General features: G+C 41.0%; 1 protein-coding gene across 7 annotated transcripts in view; it reads right to left on the bottom strand.

Annotated features, from left to right (window-relative positions):
• Positions 1-21,592, bottom strand: part of TLN2 (talin 2) — a 431,106-nt gene that overhangs the window by 153,808 nt on the left and 255,706 nt on the right. For all 7 annotated transcript variants that reach the window (XM_047736618.1, XM_047736620.1, XM_047736617.1 and 4 more), the window contains 6 exons: positions 12,283-12,438; positions 7,838-7,939; positions 6,831-6,907; positions 3,820-4,000; positions 2,810-2,923; positions 518-626 (listed from right to left, as the gene is read on the bottom strand). In XM_047736618.1, the coding sequence (XP_047592574.1) occupies positions 518-626; positions 2,810-2,923; positions 3,820-4,000; positions 6,831-6,907; positions 7,838-7,939; positions 12,283-12,438 (739 nt within the window). The remainder of the gene's footprint in view (positions 1-517; positions 627-2,809; positions 2,924-3,819; positions 4,001-6,830; positions 6,908-7,837; positions 7,940-12,282; positions 12,439-21,592) is intronic.

The raw sequence follows: 21,592 nt of genomic DNA, 5'->3' as shown, positions 1-21,592 counted from the left end.
CACTGAACACGAGCCCCTGGACAGTTCCAAAGGAAGTCTGGGCATCCCGTGGCTCTTTCCCTTGGGTGCCCGTCAGCAGCTGAGGCACTGAAATGCTGCACGGAGAAGCCGAGACATCTGTGGGCTCTCACCCGACCTTGAGTGGTGTGATGAGACTACTGTGGGACAAGACGGACGGGGGCCTGTGTGTTGGATCTATCCCTCCCAAACCCGTTTGAGACTGTAAGCTCCCAGAAGGGAGAAACCAACTCCCGCACACTTCGCAGTCCGTCCCGCAGATGGGTGGACGGTGAGCAGAACTACGTAAGGGCTTGTTGAAAGATGCATGATATCGACGGAAAGGAATGAGATGCTCCCCACCTTTCTCCAGGGTCAGTGTGAAGAAGTGCCTGCAGCACTCAGAGCACCTAAAAATAGACGAGCCTCTCATCCTCTGAAAATCTGTTGTTTCAATCAAAGAATAGTGATTGTTTCTAAAGCAAAACCACAAGACAGCACCAAGCCCTCAGAGACTCACCAGCAGTGAGGTTAACCACCGAAGCTGTTCCAGCTGTGATCGCATCCACCTGAGAGTGGATTTCGTGTTTGGACTCGTCGACTTTGTTCTGAACCCACACCCGAGACGCCTGCAAAACCAGACAAGGGCACGACACAGTCACAGCGTGGGACTGCCTGGGACACCAGAGATGTCATGCCATAAAATGAGACCAGCATTTTGTCTGTACTCTTGTTCTTGGGCGGGCACCAGCGAGGCCCTCCAGTCATCTTAAGCAAGGTCTTTAACAGGCCCCTGGTTCATTTACTGATGGTGAACAGCACAGACGTCCTCCATGTTGCCTCCACTGTTTTTTTCTTGTGCTTTTAGGATCTTAGGAAAGTTCCACATGGCTTTATTTAGGTAAATTTAATAAAAAATGAGAATTAATGTCTCATCATATTACTGTGCACCAGTAACCACAACTGTTGTTAATTTCTACCTTGTAAAAACCAAGAGAGCAGGGTTAGAATTAGAATTGCAGCTCACGAGTGTTCTCTGTCGGTATAAAGATGGTCTTTTGTTAACACGAATGTGATGTAGACATGGCACCTTTCCTGGAAGGACTGGGCCGGGGTGGGCGTGGCGGGAAATGGGTCGAGACCTCTGTTCTAGATCTAGCTCTATCACTGACAAGTGACATGACCTCGGGCATATTACATCTAGGTCCTGTGAATTACATTTCTTCTACTGTAGGAATTCAGTGGTTTTTACAAACCTTTCCAGATCTTATACTTTATGTTCATGGGAACCTATACATAGCAAACTCTCTATTTCCTGGCATTTCTGGACTTAGCCACTAAGTGATCATTTCCATTCATAACGATGACCCTGCAGCAACAGACGATGCCGATCTGCTTCCCAAAACATGCCAAAAATATACATTGAGATTTAGGATGTGTCTAGCACTAATCCTATTTTTTGGTATACCAATGCTTTAAAAGTTGGTGAAGCAGGACTGTCAAGTCCAAATATTTTAAAGCCATCTCACAATGGTGCTGGATATGGGGGGGGGGTGGTCTGCCTCATGTATTTTCACTCTGAAGATCCCCCACGAAGACTGTGTTAATGATTTCAGGTACTTGGGATACGAAGCACTGAGTACAGCAGCACCTGCAGGAAGGCAAGCAAGGAAGCGAAAGTCACAGCATTCAGGGAGGTCCTGCAGGACAGTTATCCTGGCGGGGCAAGATGGGGCGACAGACTGCGTCTCGGCCCTGGCCTGGGATGGCTCCGTGAGTCCTCACAGGGTGGTTTTCAGGCCTGATTGTCCACTAGAACCACCTTGAGAAATGAAACAAGCACAGGCTCCAACCTTCACGGCAGGATTTTTTTCTGGTTTGAGTTGGGGCTCAGGCTTGGTTCTTTAAGCTCCCTCAGGTAATTCTAACATGCAAAGCAGGTCTGGGAAGGACAGTGCCAGCCAGTGCTTCATCAACTTTAATGTGCACAGCAAACAGCCGGAAGTCCATGAAAATGCAGATTCTGATTCCGAAGGTTGGGGCAAGGCCTAAAATTCCACACCTCTCAAGAGATCTTATGTGTTAGCAATGCTGCTGGCCTGCGGGCTGCAGTCAGAGTAGGAAGGGGCTAGGTAATTTCATGTGGCAGCACCTACAGAAAGGCAGCTAATTATCCTGCCCTGCTGAGGAGCTGAACGGTAATGCAGTGGTTCTCAAAGTGTGGTCCTGAGACAGCAGAGGAGGACCTGAGGACTTGTTGCAAAGGCAGAAAATCTCAGGGCCTACCCCAGACCTACTGAGTCAGGAAAGAGGGGACGGAACCCAGCAATCTGTTTAAAAGAGTCTTCCAGGTGACTGATGCATGCTAACATTTGAGAAGCACTGATAACAGCTAATGCTCACTGAGCTCTCACTACATGCTAAGAACTCTGCACACGACGGGATTACCACGTCTTCCTAAGGACCCCGTGCATGCACGACAAAATGGAAGCGTATAGAGAGTAAGTTGCCCAGATTCACACAGACGCTAGCAGTGGAACTGGGACTTGAACCCAGATCATGTGACTCCAGAACTGAAGTTCTTGGCCCTTGAGAGGTATTGCCAATACCCAGTAGCAGCCCATGATTCTCTTCCTGGGGGTACCACCTCACTATAAAGACTCCATATATTGGGGAAAACAAAACAAAACAAACCCATGTGTTTCCATTTCACCTGGCTGGATAAAGATTTTCCCAGCTGAAAGCAGACAAAAGGCAAAGTCACGTTTTGTGCCAGGCAGAGACCCGAATGAAAAGCATGAACAGTATTTACCATATCCTGGCCGAGGGGTGGCAGTGAATCCAGCTCGCTGAGGTCGTCCTGGGCCTGCTGGACAGCGTGCATGCTTGTGTTGATGGTCCCCATGAGGGCCTGCTGGGCTGAGGTCTGCAAAGGCAGATGACCACAGGGCATTCATAACCTCTCTCCTGGGAGTGACACCGCCCTCTATACAAAACACGGCCAAACTGAACTCCAGGCTCAAGACAGAGTGGTCCACGCTGTGTCTCCACAACCCCAAGCACCTCCCATTTCAAGCAGGGGGCTGGGACAGAGATTGTATGAATAGAATGCTCAATGTGGGTGTATGCCATAGAGAGGTTGTGATCAGGAGAGCGTGGAGAGCTTAATCAGTTGGCCAGAAGACTCAGAGAGAGCCCTTGCAAGGGAGCTACTCCACTCCGAGTAATGAGGACAAAAGAGCTCATGCATAGGAAACATGTTCCACCCCAGAACTGTGCTTACTAAGTAAGAAAAGACTGCACTCCAACCTATAGTCAACATGTTTCTTCAGAGTCAAATCACTTTTGAGCTTTCAGGCTTTTCAGCTTTTATAAAGTTCTTCCCCAGCAGCGCCTGATTCCTGAGCAGGCAGATCGGCAGCGACAAGAGACAACGATCCTCCAGGGGAGAGCGTGGATCGCTAGAGACCCGGTCTATTTCTAAGACCCGCCGAGGGCCACCCTGGGCTAAATAGCAACTTGATGCTGTTAAGGCAGGGAAGCAGGGCTGTCCATACTCTGTATCGCCAGTCACGTGGAGAGGTCACAGTTGCCCTCCAGCCCCCGAGGACACCCATGATTCTACACAGGGAGTTACTAAGACACCCCATTTAAAGAGATCACCGAGTAGCCAGGAACTGGGACCATGCAGCAAAGAGCCACGGCTCGGGGGGGAACGGGTGAGAACGTGACAGTGCACGCAAGCTCTCCCAGGCTGGTGTCTCTCCCTGTGCATCACAGGCAGCCTACCGACGCCCAGTGCCAGCGTGGGGGACGCCTCACCAGCGGGGGCATGTGCCCTCGGTGCATCTGACCAACCACGACCTGCTGCTGCGGTGATGGCATGCTGCCCATGTTGAAGGTCTCGGGCCCGCTGGAGCCCGAACGCATCACGGCAGGGAGCGCCACGGAGCCGTGCTCCACCTTCCCGGCCCGATTAAACTGCTGCTGCAAGATGGTGGACCTGCAGGGAACAGGGGTTTGGTCACTGGGAGGTGGCCACTCACATACAGTGACATGATAAGACACCATGAGCGTCACAGCTGTTTGCTGCGTTATGCTGTGGAGGCCAACTCAAAAGACGTATATACAGATGGAACTGTGAGTGAGGCAGCACCGAAGTACTCAAGAATCCTGAGATGAATCTTTTTACAGTTATTGATACAAATAAGCATTCTCAGTTGGTTCATGATATTAGCCAATTAGCTTTGCTTAAGAATGCCCCCCCCACACCATTTGTTATGTTTCTGTACCAATGACGTTCCAGGTGTATGTAAAAGTTTTGGAAACATTGATCTATTAGTAAATTCCACCTGAAATAGCATTCACTCAACAAATATCTCTGTGGGCCAGGTTCTAGTCTAGGCATCGGGGACATAGGTCATTTAGTCTTAGACTGAAAGGAGAAGTACAGAAAGGAACTAAAAGAGAATCTCCCACAGCTTAGCTCTCATCCCCCAGGTCCAAGGCCACTGACCACAGAGAGCACTTAAACACTTTTGGAGCCTTGATGATAGGATAGACTTTGGCACCTCCTCCGGATGATTTTTTAAAAAGTACAGGAAGAGGGCACCTGGGTGGCTCAGTGGGTTAAAGCCTCTGCCTTTGGCTCAGGTCATGATCTCAGGGACCTGGGATCAAGTCCCCCATTGGGCTCTCTGCTCGGCAGGGATACTGCTTCCCCCCACCTCTCTCTGCCAGCTTCTCTGCATGCTTGTGATCTCTCTCTCTGTTAAATAAATAAAAAATCTTAAAAAAAAAAAAAAGTCCAGGAAGATTTCTAGGACATTTAGTAAAAAAAAAAAACAAACAAAACAACAACAACAACAACAAAAAAAAAAAAAAACCAGTTTTTTACTTCCGATATGTTTTTAGAATGAGTAGTAAGGACTTTGAGCATGTGAAGGTGGACTATCTGTGCAGCAGCCCAGAGCACAGACCCCATCCAGGGAGAGTCTGGGGTGGGGGTGGGGGTGGGGGAGGAGAAAGGGGGAGAGGGGGAGAGGGGGAGAGGGGGGGGGGGGGGGAGAGAGAGAGAGAGAGAGAGAGTGTGTGTGTGTGTGTGTGTGTGTGTATGTATGTATGTATGTATGTATGTATGTATGTATGTAGGGGCAGATTAGGTGAGCAGCTGCATTAAGGGACCAGGCCTCTTTCCCAGGGTTCTCCAACCTTCAGATCATTCCCTATTGCCCAGGGCAAAGCTCATGAGGTAGGCTAGGATACTAGAGAGCAGGAATCTGTGGAAGAACAGGGATGTCTGTGTGGCACGGTTGGCACTAGGAAGGGTAGATGTGGGGGCCCCAGGAGGAAGTCAGGGGCATCCTGTGATCTTAGCCAATGTCTAATGCAGGGAGAAGTGGCAGGTCTTGTGATGGGAACCAACCTGGACCATTCTTCCTGCTTGCCTTGATCAGACCCCACCATGATGCCCTAGGCAGTGGGAAGGGGCTTCCATGGTAAAAGGCAGTAAAGAGTGTTAGTGCTCTGGGCTCAGACACTTACTCAGCTGCTCTTAGAAGGACAAGTCCTCTGAGGGGAACAACTCAACCTGCCAGAAAGCACTAGCTTACTGAATTCCAGCTAATGGTCATTAATAATTCCAAGGACTTAAGGTGCTCTACAAGAGGGTACCACGTATGTGAAATGCATAGCATCGTCAGGTTTGGTTCCAAATTGTGTATTAAAATAGGGGACAAAGGGAAAAGCACCTTCAAGGTGATTATGAAGCCAATCGAGACAAAGTGATGGAGTATGGCAATGTTCGAGAAGCAATCAGTATGACTTAGCAAATTCAATATGAATTTTCTAGAACTTTCTGGCAGTTTGCGGTAAGAAACATCACAAGATCTGAACTGACTCATGGCCCTGCCTCATGGGTGCATCTGAAGTAATTTTCAGAGCTTTGGTTTCCTCAGTCATGGACAGGCAGAAACATCTGGTCTACCTCTTGTGTCAGGGGTTGTTATTGGGGTGAAATGAGACAGCATGCTAGACATACGGAGTAAAGTGTATGCAAGAAATGTATTATCACAATGCTCTACGTAACATAAGGGGGAGCAGCTGCTCAGATTCCCCCAAAGTAACACCTATTAGATGTTACTTAATTTTAATAAATCTCAGTTTCCTTACATATAAAATGGGGTTGAGACTGTTCTGAATTGAAAGTGATGATGATGTTAAGAACAGTAATGATTTATGATGTGCCAGGCACTGTTTCATGTGCTTTATTAATAATTCAATCATCAAAATAAAGTGTATAAGGTGGTACTATCATTATTCTCATTTTATAGCTCAGATGAAGGGGCAGAGGAAATGTGTAATGTCCCCAAGGCCACACATTGAAAAAGAGACCCAAGGGGCACCTGGGTGGCTCAGTCGGTTAAGCGTCTGACTCTTGATTTCAGCTCAGGTCATGATCTCAGGGTTGTGAGATCAAGCCCCACCATCACGCTCTGCGCTACATGTGGAGCTTGCTTGAGATTCTCTCCCTCTTCCTCTGCAACCCACCCCCCAACCTGTCCTCCACTCTCAAGAAACAAAAAAGAAAAAAAAGAGGGTGACTTGAGATTTGAACCCAGGAAGTCTGGAGTCCATGTTTTAACCATTTCCCTCTACTGCCTCATGACACCTGTGGCATGTAGGGAGCATTCTATAAACAATAACTCCTTCACTGTCACAGAATCAAACAGAAGCCCACTCTCCAGCCTTTGATGAAAACGACACGTTAGGAGATTTAAATGAGCAACTGCAGAACAGGACTCATGAAATAAAAAATAAATAAAAATACTTACTTTTTTGGAGAAACAGACTCTTCCAGCATAGTCGACTCCTCATCCCCCTCTAATCCAAATCTATCCTTACTTTGTTTCTGAGGTAAAATGAAACAAAAAGGAAACTCAGCAGGTCTTGATGCAAAAACCTTTTAAGACACCTTCTAAAAGGAGCTACACAAGCAAAAATGTTGAGATTTACACCCAATTCTTTATATTGGAGTAGGTGATGGCTAAAGAAAAACAAACGTAACAATAAAAAATAAATACATTGTTTAATGCAATATAGAGATACCTGCTTTCTGTGTTTATTACTGCATTGACTAAATTTCACACAGTTAAAATCAAGACGTAAATACCGATGTTCTAGTTGAACTTGGTTATTTCAGTGGGCTTTTTCTTGAAGTCTTTGGCAGTCTGCCTGAATACCACTATGGTATATAACTATATATACCATAGTAGTATATTTGAGAATTTGATAAAAATTCATGAAATTCAGTAATTTGGTAAAAATTCATAAGGAACACTTGGGTGGCTCAGTCGGTTGTGCACCTGCCTCTTGATCTCAGCTCAGTTCTTGGTCTTGGGGTCATGGGTTCAGGCCCCAGAGTGGGTGTCACTCTGGGCACTGAGCCTACTTTAAAAAAAAATTCATGAAAAATATGAAGAACATTTTCAGATCCTCAACCTAGGTTTCTAAAGAGGCTGGAAAGCATAATAGAACTACCTAGAGAGGAAGATGCTGAGAGGTTAGCTGGTCTCATTCATTAGCTAAGTGAAGCCCTATTGCTCACGTTACTCGGCAGTAAGAATATAAATATGAACTTCAGCTAAAATGGAAATTCTTGTGGGATCTTGAGGTTAAAAGACTGCACACTCAAGCAATCTTAATGTTAAGATTAAATTAGTGGGTCAAGTACTTCAAATTAGGGTTGTTTTGTGTTGTTTTATTTTTTCCAGGTAGCAGCAGCATCTAAGTGAGTGTTTTTAAAAAAGCAACTTTTCTAATTTGCATCAGTCTGAAATACCTTTTTGAGAATAATGTCAATGTAGCCCGCAATCAGCTGGGATATCTGCTCTCCTTCAGTGGTTTGTACAGAATAGTAGCTTTCCTGGTACTCCCCAAAATCCTGAAAAAATGGCATTAGAAGAAATATAACTACATCATGTCATCATGTAGCTATAGTTTTAAGGGTAAAGAGGTCTAGTCCTGGAACGAAATGGCACAGACTCACTTTTCCCTTCTCTTCCCCTCTAAACATAACTGAATACCCTACAATTTAGTAAAAGGGCTCTGAAAGCTGTAAAGGTAGATTGACTGGGGAGCACAGGACTTGGGAAAACACATTCTGGTGAATTTTTAGGTTTTCTTTTATATCCGGTTACTCCCAGGTGAGTGCCTGAAACCCAGAATCTCCAAAAAGCAGGATTTCAAAGGCCTGTCCTTTTTTGACAAAGGACCAGGAGAGGAGAAGCCCAATGGAGATCTATCTGGGAGCCCCAGACCAGCTCCACAAGCTGGGCTGGTGCTCACCAGCAGCTGCAGAGCAGTGAAAGACCAGGGCGTCCCGGCCCTCACTCCACCACCCAGACAGGCAGGTGGTCTTACCCTTTTGCAACAGTGGTCACATGAAGCCTGCACCCTCCTGACCTGCACCCAGTGGCATAACAGAGAAAGGCCCAGTAGCTTCTGCCTATCCCCAAAATGGTCACCCAGCAATAGCAGGTGGGCCTAGGAAGTGTCTTCACAAACAGTGCCATCAAGTTTTGAGTAAGAACTGGGCAGTGTCAAAACAATCCAGAACACCACAGCAAAGGCCACAAAAGGAGACCAGAAGTCCACACTAAATCTGAACAAGATGACTAATAAAACAGAATATTTAAGTAAGAGTGAGAGTCTCCTCACTTAATAACCATAATGCCTAGATACAATTTAAAAAAATCACTACTCATATCAAGAGCCAAACAACTATGATATGAATAAGAAAAGATAATGAATTGATGCCAATAATGAGAAGAATCAGATATTGGAATTATCTCATAAAGCAGCCATCATAAAATATGTTTCATCAATTACAAATTCTCCCAAAACAAATAGTAGGTTTCAACAGAGAAATAAGTCAGAAGAAGGAACCACATAAAAATTATAATACAGAAAAATGTGATAACTAAAATTTAAAAAACTTACATTATAAAGTAATGTGGAGATGACAGAGCATAGAATCAGTAGACTTGAAAACAGATGAACAGAATGTAGTCAGTCTCAACAGTTGAAAGAACATAGACTCAACAAAAGACAAAAAACAAATAAAGGACCTATAAACCAGACCTTCAGGGTTCTATGGGATAATAAAAGATGTAACATTCATATCATCAGAATCCCACATTGGGAGAATGTGGGACAAAAAAAAAGTATTCAAGGAACACCTGGGTGGTCTGTCAGTTAAGTGTCCAACTCTTGATTTCAGCTCAGGCCATGATCTTGGGATTGTGAGATCTAGCCCCACACTGGGCTCTCCACTCAGTGCAGAGTCTGTTTGAGATTCTCTCCTTCCTCATCTCCATTGCCCCTCCCCCCATCAGCTCACATGCTCACACATACTCTCTTTCTCTCTCTCTCGCTCTCAAATAAATACATCTTTCCAAAAAAAAGTATTCAAAGAAATAATGGCTGAAAATATCCCCAAATTAAAGATATATACCTACAAACTCAAGAAGCTGAGCATATTCCAAATACAATGAACCCTGAGAAATCCACACCAGGAACTTTAGAAAGTGACATACTATCTACAAGTGAACACCAATTTGAATTCTAATCTGAAACCATGGAGGCCAGAAAGAAGTGGCTCAAGTGCTAAAAGAAAGAAATATCAATGTCTAATCCTATACCTGATGAAATGATCCTTTATGAATGAAGGGGAAATAAGGACATTCTGAAAAAAAATCGAAAGCTAAGAGAATCATTTTTAGCAGATCTAACTTCCTTTAAAGAATGGCTAAAGGAAACTCTTCAAACACGAAGAAAATGATAACAAGAGGCTGAGAACATTAAAAAGAAAACAGCAGGATAGATAAGGAAAAAAAATAAGGAAACGTAGAAACTTATCCTTTACCTCTTGAGTTTTACTTAATCATATTCTATGGTTGCAGCAAAAGTTGTAACACCATCTCATGCGGTGTTCAATGTATACAGAAGTATTTCTTTGAATAATTATTTTCAAAAAGTGGGGAGTGTAAAGAGACCTAAATAGAAGTAAAGTTTCTATGCCTCTCTTGAAGTGGTAAACATCCACACCTGTGGGTTATAATTATTCTTACATATATGGTAATATCTAGATCACTAAGAATGCTAAGCAAAGAGATATGCTCAAAAGCATTATAAATAAACCAAAATAGACCTCTCCCAAAAGAAGGCAACAAAAATAGGGGAAAAGAAATGGAGGGGTAAACAGAAAAATATTATAAAATGATAGATTTAAGCCTTAATATATCAATAATTAGATTGAAATATAAATGGACTAAATAGACCAATTAAAAGAGACTGACCAAGAAGATTTTTAAAAAAGCACAATCCAACTTTATCCACTTTGTAAGAACCTTGTCTTAAATATAATATAGGTAGGTTGAAAGTGAAAAGATGGAAAACTGTATCATGCAAACATTAATTTGAAAAATCTTGAGTGGTTATACTAAAATTAAGCAGATTTCAGAGGAAACAAATTTATAAGGAACAAAAGAATTAAACAGTAAAACAATTTCTCCATGAAGATGACAGAGGGATCTTAAATGTGCATGTAAGCACCAAACAGAGCTTCAAAATACATGCAGTGAAAGTTGAAAGGAAAAATACAAAAACCTGCAACTGTTGTCAGGATAGGGAAGACTGGAACACCACCACCAGTTAACAGGGTCTAATGGATATTTTAATACTCTTGTCAAGTACTCATCGAACATTCTCCTAGAATGACCATATCCCGTGATATAAACCAAATCTTAAAATTAGAAGACTTAAAATTATGCACTGTATATCCTTCAACCATAAGAGAATTGAACTAAAAATCAATAACAGGAAGACAACAGGAGAAATCTCCAAACACCTGAAATTAAATTAAGGCTCAGAGTAGAAAGAAATAAGAAGTTACAAACTTTAATCCAACCTTAATAAACATCATTGATATTCATTCTCTCTTGTGCTTGAGCTAGTTACTGTGACTCATACTATTTCTAATTTGTCTTTAAAATAACTTTTTGTTTTCAACAAAATGGGACCTGGACCTAGTTTTCAAAGACCAATAGCACTCAAAGGCACATAACAAAACACAGCGGGTCCCTGCCCTAGCCATTCCTAGCTTTCCTTTCCATCCCTTCCATCCCCAAAGGCAACTACTTTGAACCCTTTCACTGTTTCTTCTAGTATTTCTAAATAACATGCTTTTAATTGATTTGATTTGTCTCTTTTCCAAGTTATCCACAACTTCCTACCTTGGAAGGTGAGGATGCAGTTCTCTAAGTATGAACATCTCTTCTTAAGGGCTATGGAGGTAGTTACTGACTACAGGAGGGAAGAAGGTAGATTTCCTGATGATTCCTTCCTAGTGGCAAGTCTATCCACCAATAATCACACTAGATAACTCCCTCCAAAAACTGTTCCTTACACCTTTTTTTTCTGATGCCGTATTATGAGACCTGATCTAGACACAAGCTGATACTTAAATATTCCCTAGACCTGGAGAACAGTACACTTCAGGAGTGCCAGAAGATGGATAACTTTCAACACTGATTTCTCTTATTGCTCAACGTGCTCGACAAAATAACAATCCTATCAATTCTCATGTGTCAATGTGGCTATCATTAAGAAAATAACACAATTATAATCTGCTAAGAGCAACTATTAAGGTTGGGAGGAGGAATACAGAGGTCTGAAGGCCTGGGAGGGCTACATTCTCCCCACTTTCCATATACTTCACACTGAGAATTTTATCATCATCATCTTGTTTGATCTTAGCACCTCTGCGAAATAGGTATTATGATTCCCATGTTAAAGCTAATGACATTAAGGCTCACAGAGGAGAGATAACTCTCTCAGAAATGAGAGATGATGAGCTGGTTTTGAACACTACCCCAAAGTCTATGCCATCTCCTCTGCGCAGTATGCTGTTTCTAGGCAGGCCGGGAAAACACACTTCAGCAAGATTTCACAAAGCTTAGGAACTTCTAAAACAACTAGAGACAAAGAGGGATCCTTTGATCAGCCTCTGAGCGTTAGCAAGTTTCCCTTGAGGGCATGCTAGGGACAGCATCAGGAACACAGAAGACTGCACCAGTACCCACCCTCTGTGGACTATCTGTCCACTATCTGTCCCTCTGCACACTGCTCTCTAAGGCCAGGGAAACCCATAGCGCTTGTATTCTCTCTCCCACCCCACAGTATGGCCCAAAGGCTGTGTTGGTCCTCCCCATTGCCAGTCCGTACCAGGGTGAAGCTTTTGGGCGAGGCTGCCCAGCGCTTAACTGTGGTGAGTGGCCACTCCTGCAGCACTTCCTTGGTCTTCTCATCCACACGCATCACGGAGTCCTTGGTGATGCCCAGCAGGCGAGGCACCAGCTTGTTCTTGCCTTTCATCTTTTCCTGAAACAGGAAATACCAAGGGTTAGTGCTCTTCCTCTGAATACATTTGATTTTGCCAAGTCATGAGAGATCTCATGATGTCTTACCTGAGATCACCTACATTTACTATGTTTCAAAACAGGACTACTGGAAAACCGGGGTTTGGGGACTCTGCGAATGACTCACTAAACTAAAGACATGGAAACGAAAACAGGGACATCAGAAGGCTGGAAAGATCCACAAAGGCACCCTTCCTGAAAAGAGATGCTGTTTAGGAGGTCAGGTTGCTCCAAAAATGGACTGTGATGGATCAAAGGGACAGCACTGAGAAGATATCCAGAGAAATAGAAGTTAAGATGAATTCCGAATATTATCACTTCTAGTAGCCAACTCAGTGAATTACAAAAAAGGTTTAATGTGCAATTTAAATATGGCATATAAGCTATTTAAGCATTAACTAAAGATCTGCCAAAGTAGAATCTTCTCATTAAAAGAGACACAGACCTTTTTAATATCTCCGAAATATATTTTCATTTGTATTCTTTGTTTTGGTATTTGTATGTGTATCTACTGACCTGAAAAAGCCTTTCATGATTTGCTTTAATAATTTAATATTAATCATGCCTATTAAAATAATGGATCCCTACCTCACACTCATGCCAAAACAAATTTAAGAGAGATTAGTAATTTAGAAAGAATATATAGGTGGGTATTTTTGTGATTCCTGGGAGGGAAATGACTTCTAAGCACAAACAATATAATAAAGAAAATTCATATAGACAAAGATCAACATCTTTAACTACAAATACATAGACTTTGATACATCTAAAAAGTAGAGGGAAAATAGGAGATGAAGAAAGAAATCTCGCTGTAAACAAAATTTGAAAAGCAAATGACTAACACAATACAATAAAAAAAGCAAATGACTAGGGATAGATAGTTACAACAATTACAATAGTGAAAGACTTTATATACTGCATATGTGAAAGGTTATCATTGATCGACAAAAATGACTGGCAAAGAATATAAGTAAAAAATGTGTTTGGGGTGCCTGGGTGGCTCAGTGGGTTAAAGCCTCTGCCTTCGGCTTGGGTCATGGTCTCAGCGTCCCGGGATCGGGCCCCATGTCGGGCTCTCTGCTCAGCGGGGAGCCTGCTTCCTCCTCTCTCTGCCTGCCTCTCTGCCTACTTGTGATCTCTCTCTGTCAAAATAAATAAATAAAATCTAAAAAAAAAAAAAAAAGAAGAAAATGTGTTTAAAATAATGAAGTAGACTTTCATGGGGGGGGGCAAGAAAAGATGGCAGCAGAGTAGGAGGACCCTAGGCTTGCCTCATCCCACAAATACAAGTAGGTAACTATCAGATCATCATAAATAACCCAAAATTGACCTGAAGACTGGCAGAACAAACTCCACATGCAAAAGTAGAGAAGAGGCCACAAAAGGAGGTAGGAAGGAGATGCAGCTTGGAAGAGAAAGAGATCATGTTCGCTGTGCTGGAAAGGAGGGGTGATGGCAGAGAAGAGTGAGACAGACTAGCACAGAGGGGACCACATAGGAATAAGAATCCCCATAGCAACTGACTTGGAAAGAGCAAGGGGCCAAATTTCCCGAGTTTTGCAACTAGTGCAGCTTAAAGCCTAGAGCTTTAAAGATCGATGGGAGTAGATGGAAGAGTCTCAAGGGCACTGGGCTGATCTTGGAGAGAAGGCATGGCAAAAAGCCCAGGGACATACAGCATGGGAATGGCTGCGGTACACAGTGGGGAAGTTAGTTGCTCATTTCAGAGCAGACCCCAGAAACACCCCTAGGGGAACGAAAGAACTTCCTGATACCATTTCCCATGCCACTCAGCATAAGCAGCATCACCTGTGGGAACTAACGCAGCATCAACAGTTGCTACCTAACTTGCTTACAGCAAGCCCAGCTTCCTCCCTCCACACACCCACATATTAGTGGAACTACCCTTCCCAGTAACACTTGCTTCAGACCCAGCACAGTAGTTCCTTTGCCCCAGAAGACAGATGCAAACCTTTGTCCACACCATGTCTCCTGGCCTGGGAGTTTTGCAGGGCCCTGGTTTTAGTGGTGGTGATGACAGGTGTCATTTAACAAGCAGATCAGAGAGTGCCCGGGTGGCTCAGTTGGTTAAGCCACTGCCTTCGGCTCAGGTCATGTTCCCGGATTCCCGGGATCAAGTCCCGCATTGGGCTCCCAGCTGTGGGAAGTCTGCTTCTCCCTCTGACCTTCTCCTCCCTCATGCTCTCTCTCACTCTCCCTCAAATGGATAAATATAATCTTAAAAAACAACAACAACAACAACAACAACAAGCAGATCAGAGCACACCTAGTTAAAATATGCCACAATCACTCGAAGGACCAAACATTGCCCACAACAGGCAAAGAGAGCCTCGGCAGACAACTGGCCTGTAGTACAAAGTGGCCAGCACACAACAGCAGAGTGCACACATTTGGAGATACTCTTGGAAGCACCAGGCCCTGGGAAACAGAGGACACTATAATGCAGAGCATTGCAGGACCTCTTCTTCATAAAGCCATTACCCTCAAGAATAGGAGATATAACTGACATTCCTAACAAGCAGAAACAGGCACAGAGACAGATAAAATGAGAAGACAGAATAATTCATCCTAAATGCAAGAATAGGAAAAGGCCATAGCCAGAGATTTAAAGAAAACAGATAAAAGTAATATGCCTGATAGAGAATTTAATGCCATGAGCATAAGGATACTCAGTGGACATGAGAGAAGAGTGGACAGTATCAGTGAGACCATCAACACAGAGATGAGGAGTAATATAGCAGAGATCAAAGGCTCAATAAACAAAATGAGAAATAAGCTTGACAGAATGAACAGCAGGCTGGACCTAGAAAACAGAATAATGGAAAGTGATCAAACTGAACAAGAGAGAAAAAAAAGAATTATGCAAAATGAGAACAGACTGAGAGAACTCAGTGACTCCATCAAACATAATAACATTCACATTATAGGGATCCCAGAAATAGAGAAAAAAGGGCAGAGAATTTATCTGAAGGAATAATAGCTGAAAACTTCCCTACTCTGGGGGAAGGAAACAGATTCACAGATCCAGGAGGAACAGAGGATCCTCAACAAAATCAACAAAAGCAGATCTACACCAAGACATACTATAATTAAAATGGCAAAATATAGTGAATAAGAAAGACTATTAAAAGCAGCAAGACCAAAGAAGACAGTTACATACAAAGGAAACCGCAGATTTTTCAGTAGAAACTTTCCAAGCTAGAAAGGAGTGACATGATATCTTCAATGTGCTGAAAGGGGAAAACCTACAGACCGGAATGCTCTATCCAGCAAGACTACCATTCAGAATAGAAGGAAAATAAAGAGTTTCCCAGGCCAACAAAGAATAAAGGGGTTCATGATCACTAAACTAGCCCTGCAACAAATATTGAAAAGGATTCTCTGAGTGGAAATGAAAGACCAAAAATGACAATATAAAGGTAGGAAACACAAAGTGTTAAAAATGAGTATTTCTGTAAAAAATCAGTCAAGGAGCTTATAAAATAAAAGTATGTAAAATAGGACACCATATTTTACATGGGAAGGAGAAGAATTAAGAATGGGTTCAAACTTAAATGACCATGAACTTAATATAGACTGCTATATCCAGAAGTGGTTATATACAAACCTAATGGCAACACAAATCAAAAACCACTAATAAATATGCTAAGAATAAGGAGAAAGAAATCCAAATGTATCACCAGAGAAAAGAAAACCAGCAAAGCATTAAAGAAAGACAAGAAAGGATCAGAGAAAATTTTCAGAAATAACAAACAAACAAGTGACAAAATGGCAATAAATACATAGCTGGTTAAGAATTACCTTGATTGTAAATGAACTAAATGCTCCAATCAAAAGACACAGTGTGAAAGAATGGATAAAAAAAACCAAGACCCATTTATATGCTGCCTACAAGGGACTCATTTTAGACCTAAAGACACTTGCAAAATGAAAAAGAGGAGATGAAGAAATATTTACCATGCACATGGATGTCAAAACAAAGCAAGAATACCAATACTTATATCAGACAAAACAGACTTTAAAACAAAGGTTGAAATAAGAGACAAAGAAGGAGACTACATAGTAATATAGGGGACAATCCAACAAGAAGATCTAATAATTATAAATATTTATGCACCCAACACAGGAATACCCAAATACATAAGGCATTAATAACAAACATAAAGGAACTAACTGATAATAATACAATAATAGGAGGGGACTTTAACACACCACTTATATCAATGGACAGATCACCTAAATAGAAAATCAACAAGCAAACAATGGCTTTGAATGACATACTGGACCAGATGGATTTAACAGATATTCATAATATCCCACCCTAAAACAGCATAATACACATTCTCTTCAAAGGCACATGGAACATTCTCCAGAATAGGTAACATATTTGGCCACAAAACAAGCCTCAACAAGTTCAAGATGATCAAAGTCACACCATGCATCTTTTCTAACCACAATGCTGTGAAACTTAAAGTCAACCACAAGGAAAACTCTGGGAAGACCACAAATACATGGAGGTTAAAGAACATACTAGTAAACAATGAATATATCAGCCAGGACATTAAAGAAGAAATAAAAATGTACATGGAAGCAAATGAAAATGAAAATGCAATGGTTCAAAATCCTTGGTATGCAGGAAAAGTGGCTCTAAGAGGGAAATGTAGAACAACATAGGTGTACCTTAAAAAGCAAAAAAAAAAGTCTCAAACAACCTAACCCTTACACCTGAAGGAGCTAGAAAAAGGAAAACAAACAAAACCTAAAACCAGCAGAAGGAAGGAAATAATAAAGATTAAACCAGAAATAAAGGATATAGAAGCAAAAACAGAACAAATCAATAAAACCAGGAGCTGGTTCTTTAAAAAAAAATCAATAAAATTGATAAACTGCTAGTGAGATTCATCAAGAAAAATGGAGAAAGGACTCAAATAAATAAAATCACAAACGAGAAAGGAGAAGTAACAACCAATGTCACAGAAATATGAGCAACTGTAGAAGAATATTATGAGGGACGCCTGGGTGGCTCAGTCAGTTAAGCATCCAACTTGGTCTCAGGTCCATGATCTTAGGGTCCTGGCATGGAGCCCCAAGTCAGGCTCTGCACTCATTGTCCCTCTGTCCCATCTCTCTCTCAAATAATAAAATCTTTAAAAAACAAGAAAGAATATTATGAAAAACTATGTCAATAAATTGGACAATCTAGAAGGAATGGATAAATTCCTAGAAACCAAAACTACCAAAACTGAAACAGGAAGAAACAGAAAATTTAAACACACCCATAATTAGCAAAGAAATTGAATCAGTAATCAAAAAACTCCCAACAAATGCAACTCTAGGATCAGATGGCTTCACAAGCGAATCCTACCAAACATTTAAAGAAAGTAATACCTATACTTCTCAAATTACTCAAAAAAACAAAACAAAACAAACAAACAAAAAACAGAAAAGGAAGGAAAGCTTCAAAATCCATTCTATGAGGCCAGCATTAGCTTGATACCAAAACCAGATAAAGACACCCCAAAAAAGGACAACTACAGGTCAGTATCTCTGATGAACACTGATGCAAAAAATCCTCAACAAAATATGAGCAAACCAAAACCAACAATACATTACAAAAATTCCCTGTAATCAAGTAGGATTTATTTCTGGGCTGCAAGGTAATTGCAAATCAATCAACATGATACATCACATCAATAAAGAAAGGGTAAGAAGCACATGGTCCTTTCAATAGATGCAGAAAAAGCATGTGATAAAATACAATATCCATTCATGATAAAAACCCTCAAAAAAAACAAGTTTAGCAGAAACATACCTCAACAAAATGAAGGCCATATATGAAAAACCCACAGCTAATAACATCCTCAATGGGGAAAAAATAAAAGACTTTCCCCTAGGATCAGGAATAAGACAAGGATGTCCACCCTCATCAATTTTGTTCAAAATGTAGTGGAAGTCTGAGCCACACTCAGACAACAAAAAGAAATAAAAGGCTCCTAAACCAGTAAAGAAGAAGGACTTTCACTATTTGCAGATGGCATGATACTCTACATAGAAAACCTGAAAGACTACCAAAAAACTACTAGACTGATAAATTCATTAAAGTTGTAGGATATAAAATCAATGTAGAGAAATCCACTGCATTTTTTCTATGCCAATAATAAAGCAGTACAAAGAGAAATTAAGAAAACAATCTCATTTACAGTTGCACCAAAAATAATAAAATACCAAAGAATAAACCTAACCAAAGAAGTTAAAGATACAAAGATACAAAGAAATGGAAAGATATTCCATGCTCATGGGTTGGAAAAAGAGATATTGTTAAAATGTCTCTACTCCCCAAAGCTATCTAAACATTTAATGCAATCCCTATAAAAATACCAATAGCATTTTTTTAGAGCAAGGACAAACAATCCCAAAATTTGTACGAAACCACAAAAGACCCCAAATACCCAAAGCAAAGCAAAGCAAAGCTGGAAGAATCACCAATTCTGAACTTCAGGTTTTATTACAAGGCTGTAGTAACTAAAATAGTATGGTACTGGCATTAAAAACAAACACACAGATCAGTGGAATAGAAAACCCAGAAATAAACCCACAATTATATGGTCAACTAATCTTCAACAAAGCAGGAAAGAATAGCCAATGGGAAAAAGACAGTCTCTTCAATAAATGGTGTTGGGAAAACAGGGCAACAACATGCCAAAGAATGGAACTAGACCACTTTCTTACACCATACACAAAAATTAATTCACAGTGGATTATAAAGACCTAAATGTGAGACCTGAAACCACAAATATTCTAGAAGACAGCACAGGCAATAATTTCTCTGACATTGGCCATAGTAACTTTTTTCTAGATATGTCCCCTGAGGCAAGGGAAATAAAAACAACTATAAACTACTGGGACTACAGCAAAATAAAAAGCTTCTGCACAGCGAAGGAAACAATCAACAAAATGAAAAGACAATCCATGGAATGGGAGAAAATATTTGCCAATGACATATCTGATAAAGGGTTAGTATCCAAAATATAGAATTTATAAAACTCAACAACCCCCCAAAATAATGCAGTTATAAATGGGCAGAAGACATGAATAGATAGTTCTCCAAAGAAGACATACAGATGGCCAACAGACACTTGAAAAGATGCTCATCATCCCTGATTATTAGGAAAAAGCAAATAAAAAACTATAATGAAGTATCACATCCCACCAGTCAGAATGGTTAAAATCAAAAACACAAGAAACAGCAAGTGCTGGCAAGGATGTAGAGAAAAAGATAACACTGTTGGTGGGAATGCAAATTGGTACAGCTACTGTGGAAAACAGTATGGAGATTCCTCAAAAATTTAAAAAGAGAACTACCCTAAGATCTAGCAATAGTACTACTGGGTATTTGCCCAAAGAATACAAAAACACTAATTCAAATGGATACATATACACCTATGTTTATACCAGTATTATTTCCAAAGCCTAGATAAGGCAACAGCCCAAGTGTCCACCTGCTGATGAATGGATAAAGAAGATGTCATGTATGTGTGTATACACACACACACTGACACATACTGGAATATTATTCAGCTATAAAAAGCAACAAAATCTTACTATTTGCAATGATAAGGATGGAACTAGAGAGTATTACGCTAAATGATTTCACTCCTATGTGGAATTTTAAGAAACAAAGCAAACGAGCAAGGGGGGAAAAAGAGACGAACCAAGCAAAAGACTCTTAAGTACAGGGAACAAATTGATGGTTACCAGAGGGTAGCTGGGTGGGAGGACAGGTGAAGTAGGTGATGAGGATGAAGGAATGCACTTACTGTGAATAACACCAGGTGATTAAATAAAAACTTAAGAAAAAAAAATTAAAACAAGAAGGAGAAAAAAATCAAGTAAGAAACAAGCAATTAGACTCTCACTGTCTCTCTCTCAAATAAATAAATAATATCTTAAAAAAAAAGAAACAAGCAATTAGATTAAGTTTTCACTTACTAAAATGGAGGGTTTTTTAAAAAAAATTAATTCTCAGAAGTGAAGAAGGTATGAAAGAGAATCACTACAGATGGGAATTTAATGTGGCAAAATCTTTATGGAAGAAAATGCATCAATATTGGTCCAAAGCTATAAAAATGTTCCCCCTTTTGGGTGCCTGGTTGGCTCAGTCAGTTAGGTATCTGCCTTTGGCTCAGGTAGTGATCCCAGGGTCCTAGGATGGAGTCCCACGTCAGGCTCTCCACTCAGCAGGGAGTCTGCTTCTCCCTCTCACATTCCCTCTGTGCTCTTCCTCTTTCTCAAATAAGTAAATAAAATCTTAAAAAAAAATAAAAATGTTCCCCCTTTTGACACAGATTGTTTTTAGAGAGTTATTCAAATGGGATTAAGGAGGGCATGTGAAGTGATGAGCATTGGGTGTTTATATGCAACTGATGAATTATTAAACACTACACCTGAAACTAATGATGTGCTATGTGTTGGCTAACTGAATTTTAATAAAAACAATTTACTCAAAAAGAAGTTCTCAATGTGAGAAGATTATGTGTAACTACAGTTATCATAGTGAAAAACTGGAAACAACCAAAATTTTCAACCACAGGGGAGTTCTTATTTAGGGTATACCCATATAACAGATGATTCTAGAACCATTAAAAACCATATGATTGGAAAACCATTGAATTCAAGGCAACAAATTTGCAACATAACATAAAATAAAAATAAAAACCATTTGTATAGCTTAACCCTACATGAAATAAAATTTTAAAAATGAAATTCAAAACAAGATATTTAAAAATGAAAATTTCATTACATGATAAAATGGTGACAATGATCACCTCAAGTGATTTGTATTATTTTCTTGTGGTTTTCCTTATTCCCCAGACTTTACTTAAAAAATCTATTTCTGGGGGTGCCTGAGTGGCTCAGTGGGTTAAAGCCTCTGCCTTCACCTCAGGTCATGATCCCAGGGTCCTGGGATCGAGCCCCGCTTCGGGCTCTCTGCTCCGCAGGGAGCCTGCTTCCTCCTCTCTCTGCCTGCCTCTGCCTACTTGTGATCTCTGTCAAATAAATAAATAAAATCTTTAAAAAAAAAAATCTAGGGACGC

Source organism: Lutra lutra, chromosome 7, assembly GCF_902655055.1.
Source record: "Lutra lutra chromosome 7, mLutLut1.2, whole genome shotgun sequence".
NCBI lineage: Eukaryota > Metazoa > Chordata > Mammalia > Carnivora > Mustelidae > Lutra > Lutra lutra.
This window is presented reverse-complemented; position numbering and strand designations above follow the sequence as displayed.